The sequence below is a fragment of the Megalops cyprinoides genome, chromosome 17 (genome assembly GCF_013368585.1).
Source record: "Megalops cyprinoides isolate fMegCyp1 chromosome 17, fMegCyp1.pri, whole genome shotgun sequence".
Classification (NCBI taxonomy): domain Eukaryota; kingdom Metazoa; phylum Chordata; class Actinopteri; order Elopiformes; family Megalopidae; genus Megalops; species Megalops cyprinoides.
This window is the reverse complement of record NC_050599.1, coordinates 7,138,308-7,154,960: the sequence shown is the minus strand read 5'-3', so window position 1 is coordinate 7,154,960 and position 16,653 is coordinate 7,138,308. Positions and strand designations below refer to the sequence as shown.

The 16,653-nt window shown below is 41.8% G+C and overlaps 2 protein-coding genes across 4 annotated transcripts; one reads left to right on the top strand and one right to left on the bottom strand.

Annotated features, from left to right (window-relative positions):
- Window positions 1-841: 841 nt before the first annotated feature.
- On the bottom strand, window positions 842-5,327 carry enpp4 (ectonucleotide pyrophosphatase/phosphodiesterase 4). Of its 3 annotated transcripts, XM_036549738.1 has the most exons (5): window positions 5,175-5,327; window positions 4,255-4,426; window positions 2,889-3,787; window positions 1,708-1,878; window positions 842-1,273 (listed from the first exon to the last, which is right to left on the bottom strand). In XM_036549738.1, exons 3-5 carry the CDS (start codon window positions 3,733-3,735, stop codon window positions 903-905), a joined length of 1,389 nt encoding a protein of 462 aa, XP_036405631.1. In that variant the 5' UTR covers window positions 3,736-3,787; window positions 4,255-4,426; window positions 5,175-5,327; the 3' UTR covers window positions 842-902. The 3 variants fall into 3 exon arrangements, with proteins under 3 accessions (XP_036405631.1, XP_036405629.1, XP_036405632.1); XM_036549736.1 differs by lacking the exon at window positions 4,255-4,426; XM_036549739.1 differs by lacking the exon at window positions 4,255-4,426 and having other exon boundaries at window positions 2,889-3,784.
- A 2,281-nt stretch (window positions 5,328-7,608) lies between these two features.
- Window positions 7,609-11,985, top strand: LOC118792384 (opsin-5-like). Its single transcript, XM_036550222.1, has 4 exons — window positions 7,609-7,690; window positions 10,390-10,683; window positions 10,885-11,219; window positions 11,584-11,985. The coding sequence occupies exons 1-4, from the start codon at window positions 7,609-7,611 to the stop codon at window positions 11,983-11,985; spliced, it is 1,113 nt and encodes a 370-aa protein (XP_036406115.1).
- The last annotated feature ends 4,668 nt before the right edge of the window (window positions 11,986-16,653 follow it).

Genomic DNA, 16,653 nt, shown 5'->3' with positions numbered 1-16,653 from the left:
ATTCTTTATAGAAAAGCTGTAAGACACGTTCACAGAAAAAAGCTGCAATCCGACTGCTGGCCACTCATTTAGGTATTTAAAAATTCCAATGTATTTCGATCGAAACTAAGAATGGAGTGCTTATGTAAGGAACTCAATACAACCAGATTTTTTACAACTGTGCTAAAATGCAGCTGATAAATATCTGTGATCTTCTGAGGAAAAACACTTCCAGGGGAAAAAAAAAAACAGTTTCTTCCTTCGGCAGTATATGCACAGTTAAACTGACTGCATCACTCATTCTCTTAAATCTTCCACCCTTTTATCAATCTGAGAGGGAAAAGCAGCCAGATTATAACTAAAAACAAAGCTAGAGAAATCATATGGGTCCCAGCTCCCCGACCTGTCCGTGTGCTCTGACTGGCCCACAATGGGGTGCCTCAGAGAACATCCTTTCATGCAGATCTCCACTTGCCTTCAGTTCCAATGCGGCGTGGCAGTACGTTCAGAAGGGAATCTTTAAGATCTGTAGCGTTGCTTTCCTCCACGGTCTCCTTTACCCCGTTCATACAGATGTCTAGGATTGATCAGGCCAAGATCAGCAGCAGCATCAATAATGCCTGAATAATGGTGGCTTTGCAACAAGTCCCAGACCCTTCTGGCAAAAGATTTCTGCAGCTAAATTACTGCCATCAAACATCTGTACTTTACAACTTAAGTTTAAAAATGTACTCTTGGTTTTGGATGAGCTGGATATAGATGGTAACTTTTATAGCTATAACTATGATGTCATTTCCTATCAAAGCCGATTGGGTTGGATGCACAGCAGTCTGGGGTCAGTCGGTTTTGTGGTGGGGGGGGGGGGGGGGGGTAAGATGATCTTCCTTCTGCTCCAACAGATGAGCTCAGAGACTTGCACCCTCTCAGTCTATCAATGGGTCGTCATCATCGTCCTCCTGCAGCTCCAGCCGGGCAAAGGGGCGGGACGAGGCCATGGCGCGGTTCTTTAGGAAGACCATAAGGCAGGTGAGGGTGCTGAGGGTCATCAGGGCCCCGAGCACGATGCCTATGACCTGGGGGAGGTCCATGCAGTTCTCGCTGGCCAGGAGGCAGCGGGTGTGGGTGAAGCTGCCGTTGTTGGGCATCTCTCGGAGCCCCAGGAGATGGCACATCAGAGGGTACACGTCTACGCTGCTGAAGGTGGAAAACCTCTTCCCCTTGTGAAAGGCTGGGCCGTGGGCGGCTAGGAAGGGATGCATGCTGGGTAAGGAGTTGTCATATCCATGGTCACCAACTGCAAAGCAGAAACAAAGTAAAAAAATTAAACAGTGGCTTTGCTGCCACCCAAAAGTATCCACATTAAAACAAGATTCTACCTGAATGGGAAACTATTACTCAATCACACCATTATTATGGCTTTGTGTTCATATTGGGACGAGGTAAATGTATTGCTCTTAGTGACACTCATTAAGCACTGTATTTTTTCTTCTGCATATTTTTATTTTAGCACTTTTTCCAACCCGATGCCTGCTGAATGTTACACTTTTGTATTGACATTCTTGTTTCTCCAGTGATAAGCATTAAGTGTCTCTTGCCATACAGGGTTAGAGTTAGGGTTACACTATTTCATTTCTGCATCTGCCAAATAAGTAAACATACACATAAATAGGTAGTAACAATATTAATGTATAATAAGATGGCCTGTTCAAGTGGTTTAAATGGGCTTACAACGTGGAAGCTTCCCATGCTGGACAATGGTCCAGCCTTCATCTGCGACCAACATGATTGGCTGGATCCGCTCGTTGTTTTTGTAATGCAGCCTATCAGGCATCTCCTCTTTCAGGTAAGCTTTCATATGAGGGTGGCAGTTCTTCAGGGCATTGTACACACGTGTTGCATCTGCAAACAGACAAACCAGGTCCACGCTATTTGATTCAATGTGAGCAATGCCTTACTTCCAGTGCAATATGTTATCTTACGTAGGTATGCATACTTTTAGCATCACAGGTCACTACATAGAACTTAAATGTTAGAAACAACAATGGATATTAATTTGTAGCAATGAAGACAGCATTTTTAGACAAATAACCTTGTGCAAGGTATACCAATACCAGCAAAGGGAGGGCAGTGGTCAGTTTCATGGTTATAAAAGAGTTTATGACAAGATTGGGGGGGGCTCGCGTGTTTGCGTTACGGTGCTGGGTAAACTTTCAAACATCAGGGTATAGCACCACAAATACTGTCAAACATTTAAATCTTAACTCTTTTACATTTAAATCTTTACTAAACACTCCGTTCATGTGTGTTATTATGTGTGTGGGGGGAGTCTACACTGTACAGTGAGGCACTCACTGTACACTCACTCCAGACATATTCTCAACAAAATCCATATATGGCTGCACAGCGCTAGTAGTATAAGTAAAACACTACAGAAAAATAAAGTGATGAAGTACACCACTAGATGATGACTGCACACATTTATGGACTCTGAGGCACACCACTGAAAGATTCATAGGACAACCAAGCAGTCTATTAACACTGCTATTATACCAAGACACCGTGTTATTTATAGAGGTGGCACGTGGTCAGTGGACCACAGTTAAAAACTGAAAACACAAAAACAGGACATGAGCTCTCATTAGGATATTTAATTTATATTGTATCTGGATTAAAACAGTCAGGCCACGTCCAACTAAATGTAAAATTTCCATTAGTTCTTTCATTGAGAGTCTCATAAGATTCCTTCTCATTAGCTTTTTCAACGAGGTTACAATCTGATTCTGACATTAGCTGTTGAACGCATCTCCTTTCTGTGTTCAGACCTTCTCTGTCTGTGGGGAGGTGCAGTGAGAGCAGGGCTCACAGCAGCTGTGCTAAGGCTGTTATGGATGACTTCTATCTGTACTCACTGCTAATAGGGATGATAGCGGCCACAGGCGTGAGGTCCACCACAGTGTAGTTCCTGGCGTCGAGGCAGCTGTCCAGTAGGATCAGTCGATCCTGGGAGCACTGGACCATCCCGTGGTCGCTGGTCACAATGACGTTGATCTTGTCCCACAGCCCTGCCTTGCTCAGCGCGTCCACCAGAAAGCCCACGTTGTCGTCCACCTCCCTCAGGACCCGGCCCATCTCCGTGACGTTGTCCGGCCCGTACATATGGCCCGCCCGGTCGGGCTCCTCCCAGTACAGCGTTGCAAACTTGACTGACTGGTCCTGGGTCAGCCACTTGGTCAGATTTGTGACCCGCTCCTGAAATGTCACCAGGGGGTCATACTTCAGGAAGAAGGTGGAAGTTCTGTTTTGGATCTTTATGTCCGTCCCGGGCCACATGGCGCTGGCCGTCTTGTACCCGGAATTCTGCGCCGACACCCAGATGGGGGTGGCCTCGTTCCACCAAAAGGGGTCCGTGTCGTTTTCGATGGAGAACCTCTTCTTGGTTTCCGGGTCATACATGAAGCTGGCTAGAATGCCGTGGCTTTCTGCGTACAGCCCTGTCACCAGGCTGTAGTGGTTGGGGAAGGTCTTGGTGATGAAGACGTTGGTCAGGTGATCAACCAGAACGCCATCTGAAAAGAACTTCTGCAAGTTGGGAAAGGTGTATTTTTTCAGATAATCTGCCCGGAAGCCATCAAAGGAAACCAGCAGCAATGGGAGAGGGCCAGTGGGGTTCTCAGACGCGGTTGCATTTCCTGCCTGATCGCAGGCAACAAAACCCCAAAAACCAGCCAGGACAAACAGCAGACCTCTGAGTAACATCCTGGAGCAAGTGTGTGGAACTTACTGTCCTCGCTGTTTCACCTTACCCCTGCTGAAAACAAGTAAGATAAAAAAGTCAAACACAAATATTCAGAAATTGTTTCAGTAATTACTTTAAATTATGAGTATAAATGACTTTATGATGCTTCATTTTTACCTAACCTAAAAAGAGAATAATAGGAAAAAATCACAACATCGAGAGCTGGCTCTTCTGTTCACACTTGACACATTTACATTACTATAATGACCACTATGGTGAATACCTGGTAGACCACTTTGCATACAATTACATGGAAACGAATAGAAAATGTCAATAATTAATTATTTATAATGATTTATTTTGCACTCCAGCTGAGCTTTCCTGGGTTTGTGAGCTGAAAAGTAAATCTGGGACAGACTGGCTTTCAGTTCAAAAAAGCACATTATTTCACAATGTTCCCTTTTGCAAATGTTCTGAACTTCTGCTGAGAATTCAATAAGGTGAATAGCGTAAAGGAACATGGGAAAATCTGCTCTTACCTCACCCAGTCATGTACGAACACAATTCTGACAGGGCGATACGTTGCTGCTTTTACTCTAATGGTGTCGAGCTGTCATACAGGGACACGGCCAGATCAGTGCTGACAGGCTTATACTCGCCAGCGCTAAAGCTTTGAGCTAGCTTGATCTGCCATGTGTTGTCTATTCATCTCTGTAAATGGAAAAAAATTAAGCCTATCAAGCTTGCGCTGAAGTAGAATACTGACAGGACTAGTGTACAAAGACCCCTCTGTGAAGGATTACACGGAGAGCATTCTCCAAATTACATTTTGGCTGCAGCATTTGGTTTTCCAATTTAGAGAAGCTAACGAATTCAAACGCAAGAGACACAAGACTGGAACAGTCTTCAGATGACCAAATGAGCATGAAATCTGACGCATTCCACAGATTAAAGAAACTAACAAATGCCAGGACTGCGATGACTAACTAGCCAAGTGTAACGCACTTGCCATATCTTTTAATACTGTTAGGTGACTGTTTTCAGGGCAAGTGTCTATTTGCTATATGCTACAGTCAACCCAAACACAGCTAGATGACAAGCTACATATATCATGTCATGCTTACAAAACTTCACACAGAACCTTCAATTATATGGCTAGCACTAACTAGCTAGCAGACAAAACATCACTTCGCGGCATTACAGTAGCAACTGTAACTAACTGCGCTGCAAGTCGCCATGTTCAAATGATCTTAGATCGACAGGCCTATTTGCACGCATATTTCTAATACAGGTTGAAGAGGTCCATGAATCCAAAGTTAAGTGGGTATAAAGGTATGGACTTGTTCAAATGCGAGGATCGTTGCTGATCACAGTTAGCTAGCTAGCTAGACGTTAGTTCCTACTATGTATAAAGCTCAGGTAACCAAGGTGGGTTGTAAACCTCCTTGCAGTTACTTACCATTCGACGCTATAGACGCTGAAATCAAAGGCCCCCCATAAAACCCAGTGCATACAATAATTGCGAATTTAACGCCTTTAGCAAAGCAAACGGGCTAGACGTTATACAAGAACTTTCGCTCTCGACTTCAACATTTCTCAACTTCCTCAAAATAGATTCTTATCGGAAGTCTCCTGATTGACAGCCTGCTCGACCAATAGGAAAAGGGAAGAAATAGTGGGCGGTGGCTTTTCGGGGGTGAGGTCATAAATGACCGGTATTTCCTTGAATAATAATAATAATTGCGAAGGGTCGTGGTTATTTATGATTTTAGAGCGACGCACCTGCCCTACATTCTACAATGTCCTACATTTCGCTGTGAGAGTGCAATGAGAATTTAACGACAGTTCTCACAAAACTCTCAAAACCGTCTGTAATAGCAAAGTTACGGTTTCTGTGAAATGTACTACTTGAGAAATCATGTGCTGTTTCCTTTTCACTAGAGATATCTCATTTTCTGTGTTGACCCACACTCTCTCCTCATGACTCCTGTGAAAGCGTTTTACGTTACTGATCCCCACACAGCTTATCAGCTGTCAACAGCCTTCTCAAAAACCAAGCTGTGGAATTTTAAGCTTGTTCACTGTACATGTTTCTGCTGGCATGGACGCTGCCTTCAGGTGTACACAAACGTCAACGTACGACATCTGGCGGAGACAGTACAGTATGGATGTTATCTGCATCTCCACCCAATGAGTTTTACCAATTGGCATAACCGTGATATCACTGGGTTTTCAATGGGTCACATGTGTAGCTTTCTTTTCCCACACTATTTTAAAAGTTTGCAGAGTAAACTATGTATCATATTTCTGGTCACATTTACTTGTATGTTTTTGTTGCAGTACAGATGTCAGTGAGGCTATGTGTAATTTTCTGGTAATTCATTTGAAGGGAATCAAAACGTACTTCTCTGAAAAATAAAAAGAAAAACACATCATGAATTTATGAATCATTGTATCAGTCATTATAAATGCTGTAAACATGAACATGAATATGCATGCTTGATATTTCTACGCCCTGTGCTGCGGCATGAAAGGACCTTTTTTCAAAGGTCTTACATCAGTGAACACGGTCAGCTAAATAAATTTATGAGCTGAAGTCATTCGTCCATTTTATTTATTTAGCCAGGACAGTGCTCTGAGTTAAAGTATTACTGCTGCCAAGGGAATCCCGGGTGTGATGAGGAAGAATAAACACTGGTATTGTGAAAAAATCTGACCAAACAAGTCCTGCCCATGTATGCCATCCAGCCCTGGGCAGGGTATCTCTGTTAGTGATTGTTTCTGAACACCTCTGAGAATGCATATGGGCAGGTGTGGTGCATGATGCGCATTTGCGGAGAGGGAAGTTGTCGGACAGGAAAAGGCTCATTAGCACAGCAAAGAAGCAGAATCCTGATCGTCAGCTCATCACCTCACTCAGCAAGACTTTCTGTGGTTTCAAAGACCTTGCGAGATACCAATCGCAAATATCGCTTTCCATTTCTTGCAGGTTAACTCGCCTGCCCGTGGGTGGTAACCCTTGAAGAGGCTGAGATCGTGGATCAAAGCAAAGTAGAAAACAGGAACAGCTCCGTTTCTGTGGCGCTGGTGTGAAACACTTTCTCTTCACGTTGCAGGCACTGATGGTACGACAATAATCCAGCATGCTGGTCGCCTGCTTTGATAGTGTAAAGATAAAGTCCAGCAGTGTAGCATTACACTTTTCAAATTCTTTGATATCTATCATTTAGTTGCTGTTTGCACACAGGACTGAACGTGCACTACAAAGGGAAAAGATGCAGCACTGAAAGTGTGGGTTCAACGCAGTCGTAATTAGTGTGACATTAACAACCAAGTTGCTAAGATTTGTAATGTAAAGCATATAATTATGCAAACAATTACTATTAGCATAGCAGTCCATAAAAGGCCATAAAAGTTTCACTTGAAACTGCATTGAACTGAAACTACAAAAGAACACAATTGGGATTCCAGTGTCCAGCATCTCTTTTAAGTGCTTAATTTAATAATACACAATAGAGTTCCCAACAGTGACTGCAAAGTTCTCCATGTTCATCAAAATAAAATATTAAAAATGCAATCACAAGTTACATCTCATTTTGAGCTGTGCTGAAAAAATGTGTGCATCTGTGTGGGTTGGATCTTGAACATATAGTGGACAGCTCCCTCGCAGTTACCAGGCAGTAGGGACGGCAGTTTTCAGAGGCCTCGTGAGGTGGAGGCGCTTTTCCTGTCAGTAGCCAATAAAAACAGTTCATGGTAAGGATTATGCTGGGATGATACCTTCCTGGAGATGGTGTCAGACACAGAGAATATGAAAAGGAATTGTTTTTTTGTACCTATATCCTGTACAGAGCTGGATGTGCTTGCAGTGTGCTTTGATTCTTTGCAAGAAAATGACTGATAGTGTCTCCAAGTACGTCTCCAAATTGTCTCCCATTGTGGATTATGGAACAGGTGCATTTTTACTGATTGTTGGTAAGTAGCTACAGATCATCACTCAATCATCTTAATTTAATTGCAATTAATCATTTATAGTTACAATGTCATTATTTAGACTAATTTACATGTCATAATTTAGACTGCATTTAATACTATACTACATTCAGGGTAAAGTGCAGATTTTCTACTTTTATGTAATCTGTGTGTGTCAACAGTTACTGCATGCATCCAACATAAAATTATTTAGGTAACTGGACACTAATGCTGTAGGATTAAATAGTATTGCCAGTGAATATAGTAGACTGTAGTTTATATATTTATATTTATATTTATATTAATTTTGTGTATATAAAAAATCCAAAAATATATTATGGGAATATGAAAAGTAAATGTAAAAATAAAAGTAAATGATGTGAGGCATTGAAAAAAGACAAATAATGGTGACATTGGGGCAGCAGTGTGATGTAGCGGTAAGGAGCAGGGCTCATTACTGAAAGGTTTCTGGTTCGATTCCGCAGTGGAATTCTGTTGTATCCTTGGGAAAGGTACTTAATCCATAATCACCTCAGTGTATATCCAGTAGTATAAATGGATAAAACTGTAACCTACTGCAGGTAAATCACTTTGGATTAGAGCATCTGCTAAATGACAGCAATGTAATGACATTTTTACCTGAAATACATCAAGTCAGGTCTCACATGAAAGACTAAGGCTGTACTACAGCATATACTACAGTAAAGGTCTCCTCTTCTCTGCCCACCACACCAGCTTTAAAAAATGAATTATATCATCATACTCCAGTCACATCACTTAATCATGACACTTATATATCTATGTGAGGGAAGTACAAAATCACTGTTAAAGGGAGAACAGTCTTTTGATTAGATAAGAGGTGGGACAGTAGCTACACGGACTTCAGAATGCATAATGACTTTTGGCTTGTAGTCAGACTCATGGTCAGCAAAGTAGTCCTTGGGCAGTGCTTCTTCAAGTCTTGTGAGTTAATGAATGCAACAGGTACACACTCCATACCAAAATGACAGCATATTCAATAGGAAATAGCATCCAGTAAATACAGTTATTTCCAATGATAATTATGTATAAAATCTAAATCATTACACTGTCAAATTATTTTTAAGTTAGTTTTAGAAATAATATGTTTTGCCGTCTTACTTTAAATAAAACTGTTTTTACTTTATTATCTTTATTTTTGTCTTTATTATGTCTAAATCATTGGCAATATCGTAGGAAGGGGTCACATTCTGTTTGCTTTGGTTTTAGCAAAAACCAAGCAATCGCCTGAAGACATATATAATTACCAAGTAATTAGTCAACAAAGCTCTACTATATAAGCTCCAGCCTTCAGGGACAAGCAGGTGGTTGGATTGTGTGAGATCACTTCCTCATAAACATGCACAAATGAATCAGGAAATGAAAGTGACATTTCCCCTCTCTACTGTCAGGGGTGTTGTGTGATGCCTATTGACAAACTGGTCAATAAATCAAACAAATATTAAGGCCTACACCCATAAATATTCTCCTCCTGGCTCCTTATGAATGCCAATATTCACCCCTGAGCTTTATCTATAAATATCCCCAGGCATGATGATTGTATCTGAGATTGATGTGTACATATTAGACCTTTTATTTTACCTTTAACATGATTACACTGAACAATGACCTTTTCAGTAATCCCTCAGAATTCTCAATGATTAAATTAGTCACATTTCAGTAATTAGATTTATGCAAGCAGCATCCCTTGCATCTCCACAGCTTTTATAGCTGCCACACACTGGTTTCAGTCCTGTTGTGTAACTTGGCAAATATTCTTACATTTTGATTTGAATGAACTATTATGAAATTAAGCAAATAATAGCAGATGCCGAGAGTGCATATCTTGACTGGAGTCTGACACTTTCAGCTAATGAAAGTCTCTGTCCACCACTCTGACATTGCGAACAGAGACGACTTGTGCCAGAGCAGCAGTTTCATGCTTACAATTAGATATACTTGTGATAAGTGTTTATAATGCTACTGGAAGTAACTCCTCCACAGCCAGGTGGTATGCATGCTGATTAGGGATATTCTTCCTGTGGAGAATCCAGCCTTAAGGGTACCCTTAAATCCCTTCTTTCTGAGGGGCTATGTGGAAAGCACTATTGTATTCATCAATTAAACTGATGACATGCTTCATGTCAAGTATACTTAAGCATGGCAACAACAAAACAATCTGCTCCAGAGTTCTGTTTTGTGTGCTTAAGTATGGATGGTCTGAGCGTGCACTCAAACCACGCTGAGAAAGAGCCCTCCAGGATAGCATATAGTTCTTGGCATGTTCATCTGCAGCCATTAGACACAGGTGTGTAAGAATAGAAAGAACAGAACTGGGAAAATAAAACAACACAAGGAGCAACACAACAAGTGTTGTGCTGGTCTAGACACCCTGTGCAGGGCATTCCCAAAACAATATTGTGGCTGCAACACCTCTGTAGTCTGCATTTTTTAACATTTGCATGCTGGGAACCGTAGGCTAATTTAATATGTAGGCCTATCTTTCAGACAGCCAGCAAATAGAATTTTTAAATGAAACCAAACTTCTTATACCAGTTTTGCAGTGAAAAGTTGACTTTGTCATCTTTACTTGTAATGTTGGTTTTCATGCATTTTGTAAACTGATCATCTATTTCATTCACTCATGGCTCTTAAAAAACGCCTTCCTTGTGTCTTTGGCACAGCCGTTATGACCATCGTGGGGAACGGGGCAGTTTTGGTGGCCGCCCGAAAGAGGGCTTCCCGTCTGAAGCCCCCGGAGCTCCTGAGCGTGAACCTGGCTTTCACTGATCTGGGAGCAGCCGTGACCATGTACCCGCTGGCCATCGCCTCGGCCTGGAACCATGGCTGGCTCGGGGGAGAGGCCTCCTGCATTTACTACGGCCTGATGGGCCTCCTCTTCGGAGTCGCCAGCATCATGACTCTCACCATCATGGCAGTGGTGAGACTGATCACGACAGCTATGTCTCATATTCCAGGTAAGGATATAATATTAATAATTCACAACACTGTCATAGAATGTAGAATAGAGTAGAATGTAGAAGTAAGTGGTTTTGATTAGATCTGAGTGGAGGATAAACCTAACAGAAGTGATCCACACTTTCAATCTCGCTGTTCGTTTAGAAAGATAAAAAGACCTGCAACCCTTTGCATAACTTCATGCTCTGTTGCATCTGAAGCCAGCAGGGTCCCGAGCTGGACAAGAGTCTGGAGGGCAATCGTGGCAGTGTGGCTCTACTCCCTGCTGTGGTGTCTGTTCCCTCTGATTGGTTGGGGGAGCTACGGCCCTGAGCCTTTTGGCACCGCCTGCTCCGTCACCTGGACTAATTCCCATCAGTCCTGGAACAGGTCGACCTTTGTGCTCCTCTTCTTCACCCTCTGTGTCCTGCTCCCCTTGTCCACACTGATGCTGTGCTACGCCAGGATTGCCTACACACACTATCAGGTGTACCGCACCTTAAAGCACCACAGGACAATATCCATATCCAACCAGACCACCCGGAGGCTCACTCTGGTAGGCACTTCCTTTTCCATTTTACAGAAATCTTCTTCTTCTTCTTCTTCTTGTCCTTCGTATTCTTCTTCTTATTATTATTATTATTATCCAGAACAGCAATCGAAGTGATCATGGAATGGTACATTAAATCAAACTCACATGAGCAAGCAACAACGTAGAAGAAAAAAATGACATAGGTACAAAACTACAGTACAGAAAATAAACGTAGGCAACAGTTAAACCATAAAGCCTAACAATCATTGTTCAGAACACAATACTTATGTCATAATAAGGTGGATACAGAGCCTTACTGGGATTTACAAAATCTGCATTCATTAAAAGTATAAGGATAACACAGCTCATTGTCCTCCTTACATTGCAGATGTCTGTAATGGTCAGCGCTGGTTTTGTGGTCAGCTGGGGGCCCTATGCGGCAGTCAGTGTGTGGTCAGTGTTCTGCGCCAACGAGAACATTCCGCCTTTCCTCACCCTGCTGCCCTGCCTCTTCGCCAAGTCGTCCACCGTCTACAACCCCTTCATCTACTACGCCTTCAGCAAGTCCTTCCGCCGAGAGGTCAGCGCGCTGAAGCCCTCCTGCCAACTCAGCAAGTCCAGCCAGAGCGACTCGGACAACCAGCCCGCGGTCCACTGGAAGAGGGGAGGGCACTTGCAAGTCCTGCCCCAGCCCTGCATGTGCGATACAGTCAGGGTAGGAGGATACCTGGAGGAGAGAGGTCTGCCTACAGTGGAAAGAACAGGGGGACCTGGGGGATCTGTTCCGTAACCCTCACTGACAGGTGAAACGAATCGTGTGCTTTTAGTGTTTAGATGCTTTACATTTCGCTTTCCGACATCTCCTCTGTTTCTACTGAGAAAAGAGGAAGAAAGAATACAGAGACCCTTACAGACAGAGCGTGCTATTGTGACTTACACCCCCAAGCCCTGACTGACACGCTGGCTGCTTTTCTGAAGATGAGAATCTGAGAAATGGGCCAAGCATAAGGAGTTTTTCAATCAGAATTTAATTTCCTCTAAACCAAACACAGGAAAATATTTTTCCCCACATACTATAGGATGTGTCCACATTGTTCTCATGGCAGTGTTTCCCAGCCATGTCCTGGAGTATTTATGCTGGTTTTCAATTCAAATGATCTCAAATTAGGTTTGATAGGGCTGTTCTGACAATGATCTCCTTTTAGTCCTTTGCAAAAGGACTTATAGGAAGTGTGTTTGTGTAGTTCAAGAGATGAGAGTTTTTTCAGTATCTTTTGATTTGTGACCTTTGCATAAAGTCATAATACAAATTAATGCTCAAATTTAAATGCATAATTAGTTTAACTAACTGTTCTAGATACAGAAAGTTTTCTGATATGATGCATGCGTCCTTTTAAGTCAAGTCTGTCAGAGGGGTCTGATCCTTGCTTGCATTCAATTGAATTGCCTGCTATGATAAACTACATTTTTATTGACTTTCAAGTATCTGTCAAACCTCAGCACTTCAGTAAAAGCATATATTTTGAATTACTATTTTTCCCTTTGCTGACCTCTGCTTTCCTGTGTTGAGAATTCATTCTCATCCTGTTTTGAGTAAATCATAGTGGGCATGCTACTTGGTTTCTGAGCTGTCGTTCACCATATGTGCTGTTTATATGCCACACAAGTGATGTTATGTTTTGAGTATGGTGTGTTACTGTGTATGCACTTGAGAGTATGTGAGGCAGAATCTGATAGTCAGTCATTCATGGAGTATGGAAACCGCCCCAGTATAACATGCACAACACTCACATACAAAAACAGCTGTTCACACAGCACTGAGCTGTACACATTAAAATGAAAATGAAAAAGGAATAAAAGAAAATAATAAAATCAACTTCAATCAATCTTAACACCAGCAAACTGGAAAGAAATCCTTTTTACGTACCTCCCTTAAAGAACAGATTAAAGGTACAGTACTGTGGCATTCATGTGCAATCTTGAGTCCCCAGTACATACAGTACAGTATATATGTACTTGAGTGTGTCAGCTAGAGCATGTATAAAATCATTTTTTAAATCAATAATCTTCAGCGAGTACATACACAGCACGCATGGGTTATTAATGATCTGGAGTTTTATTCCAGGGATCACAATTTCCATGTTTTCAATAATTTCTGCCAGAGTCTCTGTCTCAGTTCTGCAGTATAATACACCTTTTAATATCTTCCTGCGTTTATGCATTGATGTGTCTCTGTGGTAGTTGGTAGGCTTCCCATCTGTTTTTATTCATTGAGAGGAAAAAAATCTAGTGCCTCTTAGTTTTTTTTTTTTTTTAAATTGCGCCATCTGGTGCCACATATGAGCAACAAGTATTAACTATGCCATCATTCTCTCTGAACAATGTAAGGTCCATTCGGTACTGAATTTTTCTTACAGAATTACTGCAGTGTTTTCAAAAAATGCATCAAAGATGTTTTCATCTATGCTTTTTCTATTTTGTGAATAGCTGTCAAAGCCGAGCTGTCAAAGCCTTTTAACTTCTCATATGGACTCAAGACTCATATGGAATCCACATTTCATCTTGTTTTTCACAACTTAAGTCAACATACCAGTAGGTCTTGTATAATTATTTACAGCAGAATCAGTTGGAAAGAATGTCACTCCCAGTGGGAAAACACAGTAGCACAGCATAAAGAGGCAAATTCAGAGTCATACATTGCAACAGACAATTGTCAAAAAGGTTTGACTTTAGCTATACCCTGGAGAAACATTTCTGCGATTAGCTCCAAAAGATAGAATTGACAGACTAGTTGATAGAAAGCCTCTGTGGAATTTGCTTTCTGTATTTGCTGTACAACGTCAATAAAGTGTATAGTGCAAACAGGGGTCATGTGTTCTTGAGCAAGCCTGTTCTGAGGAACTTCAACACCAATCCATCATTTAATAGTTTAAGTCTCTTAGAGTACCATATACAGACTGAGAAGACCAGAAAACATCAGTGCAATTTATCATCACTCATAAAGCATTGTTACTCTGAATGTGTTAATATAATTACATTTATTCTGAATGCACTGCTATGGAACCCATTCAGCATGACTGTTAATTCTGATTATTCTTATTTTTTTTTTTTACGCAACTTACCAAACACACCATTCTTCTCCAGCCTGACTTACAATGCATGAGATAAAAGCAGCAAACACAATATGGAACATGGGCGGTCTGAGAGTACAGGCTCAGTAATTCCACCTAGTGGTCTAAAGTGGTATTTGCCTGTAAGCAGACAGGCAGGCGTAGTGGTTGGAACTGGGGCTGCAATCAGAGGGCACAAGGCTCAAATCCCAGGTGGGACGCTGCACCATGACACCAACGACAGGAAAGCTCAGAATCAAAAGGGAAAAACAGGAAAGAGAGACTGCTTCGCCTGACGTAGTAACCACAAGAGAGCCCACAGGAAACACTGAGGGAACTCAGAGAGAAGGTACAGGTATACAGAGAAAAGAGGATGTAGAACAGATCCTTGGGGCACTTCAGTGAAAATAGCGAGCAGGGAGTGAGCACCTCTTGGAGAGAGAGACAGAGAAAGAGAGAGAGAGAGAGAGAATGAAAAGATTCACCACAAGCAGTAAGGACATGAGGAGGAATAAAGACACAGGCGATAGGAATGAAATTTAGATTTCACAAATGATTTTACTGGGTACTGTCATGTTTAACAATATTAAACAATACAACCTCCAAATGGATCGCAAGAATCAACTGCCTAATTAACTAAGTAGGCTGAACACATGCCAGAGTCCCACCACAGACTCCTGGGAAGAGGTGAATATCTTGATTCTCCCACTGACATAATGCCAGGTGCTATAAGCTCCTACAACTCTGCCTAATTTTGGATTCAGATTCAGAAGTAAATCTGTATGGAAAGGTAATGGTGGAAATAAATAATAAGACACATAACTTGATTTTATATACTTACTTTTATATTTATAAAAGTAAGTATATAAAATATTATATTTTTTGTATATTTTTTGTGCATTCTGGGCATTCAGTGCTTTTCTGATTTAGATTCTAGGCTTGTGGCAGGTGTGTGGTGGCTTGATAGCACCATGAGTACTTAGGAGTATGTGGCAACAACCCGAGCTTTGATTGGTCAGCTAATTAGTCATAGCATGAGTAAGCATGAGAATGTGGCATTGATTGACCGGCTAATTAGCCTGGCGGGTATAAGAGCAGGGTTTAAGCCTTTTGCAGCAGTTAGGATTAAAGGGAGTTGGGGGTGATGGCTGGGAATGTGTGGTAAGCATGAGGAAAGTTAGGGGAACTTAAAGTGGTGACTTCAAACATGAGAGGAAAGGAAAGCTGTGGCACTGGGCATGGGCCAGGACACTTGTGTTGAGGCTCAAACTGTTACTCATTTGTGGACCAGGAGACCAGCAATGCAGTATAAGCTGGCCAATGCAGGGTGAGGGTGGGAGGTTAGTGGTAATGAGCCACAAAACTCTGGTAGATTCAGATCAGCTCTACTGCTCAGCCTCCAGGAGGGTCCTGGCAGTTAAAGGAATGAAACCCAACAGAGAAACCCTACGATTGCATGATCCTGGGGGTTGCTAGAGCTATAGCTATATACTAGTGTGTAAGAATGCTATGTGGGCAGGGTCTGTGCTATGGGGGTGCTTAGGGGAGCATTGCACCCCCAGACGGACCTCAGTGCACCCCCCAGTTGTCTCCATATATCTGATGTCTACATAGTATTTGTGTTTTAAGATATGACATTTTGTGCCCCCCCCCCCCCCCCCCCCCCCCCTATGGATTTCAAGTGCACCCCTCTATTTTCTCCAGGCACCAAGTGTGCAGGGAATGTAATGGTGGAAAGAACAAAGGTGGACACCCTGGCTTCAGAAAGTAAAAGTCATACCATGTATTTGTTGTAGCTATTCACTAAACAAGGTGTTTTCACTAATTAGCTCCTCTACCTGGCTGAAGAGTTGTGCTAATTAAATTCAGCTGGTGTAGTGCATGGGTGGAACAAATACGTGGCAGGACTTTTACTGTCTGAAGCCGGGGTGTCCACCTCTGGAAAAGAACCATGTATAAACATGTTAAAGCTGTAGTGACTACATTCATTGATTAAGAAATGTTTTTAAAATGTTTTATAATTTTGTTTATGGATATACACATCTGACAGGGCAAGAATGTTAAATAATAGTGCAATGGACTCATTATGATTTATTAATATGTGTGTTTATATAGAGAGTATTACCTGGTCCATGATAAATACTTGAATGCACTGCAGTTATGTGGCACACTATTATAGCTGTCATGCTGACACACTCTTATGGTGAGACTAGTCTTTACAGCTAAGTTGCCAAGAAGTCCAATTTATCTCTGATAAGATATTGAAAATAAAGTTCTTTTTAAACTGTAAAGTCACTTTACAGTTGAATACCTAATTTAACCTGACAGCATAGTAGTACAGGTTACAA

Bases quoted from the DNA above. Each gene is read 5' to 3' on its own strand.
- LOC118792384 (XM_036550222.1), top strand. From the start codon at position 7,609: ATGACTGATAGTGTCTCCAAGTACGTCTCCAAATTGTCTCCCATTGTG. The intron at 7,691-10,389 runs GTAAGTAGCTAC...TCTTTGGCACAG, and splicing joins TGCATTTTTACTGATTGTTG to CCGTTATGACCATCGTGGGG. The intron at 10,684-10,884 runs GTAAGGATATAA...TTGCATCTGAAG, and splicing joins AGCTATGTCTCATATTCCAG to CCAGCAGGGTCCCGAGCTGG.
- enpp4 (XM_036549738.1), bottom strand. From the start codon at position 3,735: ATGTTACTCAGAGGTCTGCTGTTTGTCCTGGCTGGTTTTTGGGGTTTT. The intron at 1,879-2,888 runs GTGAGTACAGAT...GTCTGTTTGCAG, and splicing joins CGCTATCATCCCTATTAGCA to ATGCAACACGTGTGTACAAT. The intron at 1,274-1,707 runs GTAAGCCCATTT...TCTGCTTTGCAG, and splicing joins GCATGGGAAGCTTCCACGTT to TTGGTGACCATGGATATGAC.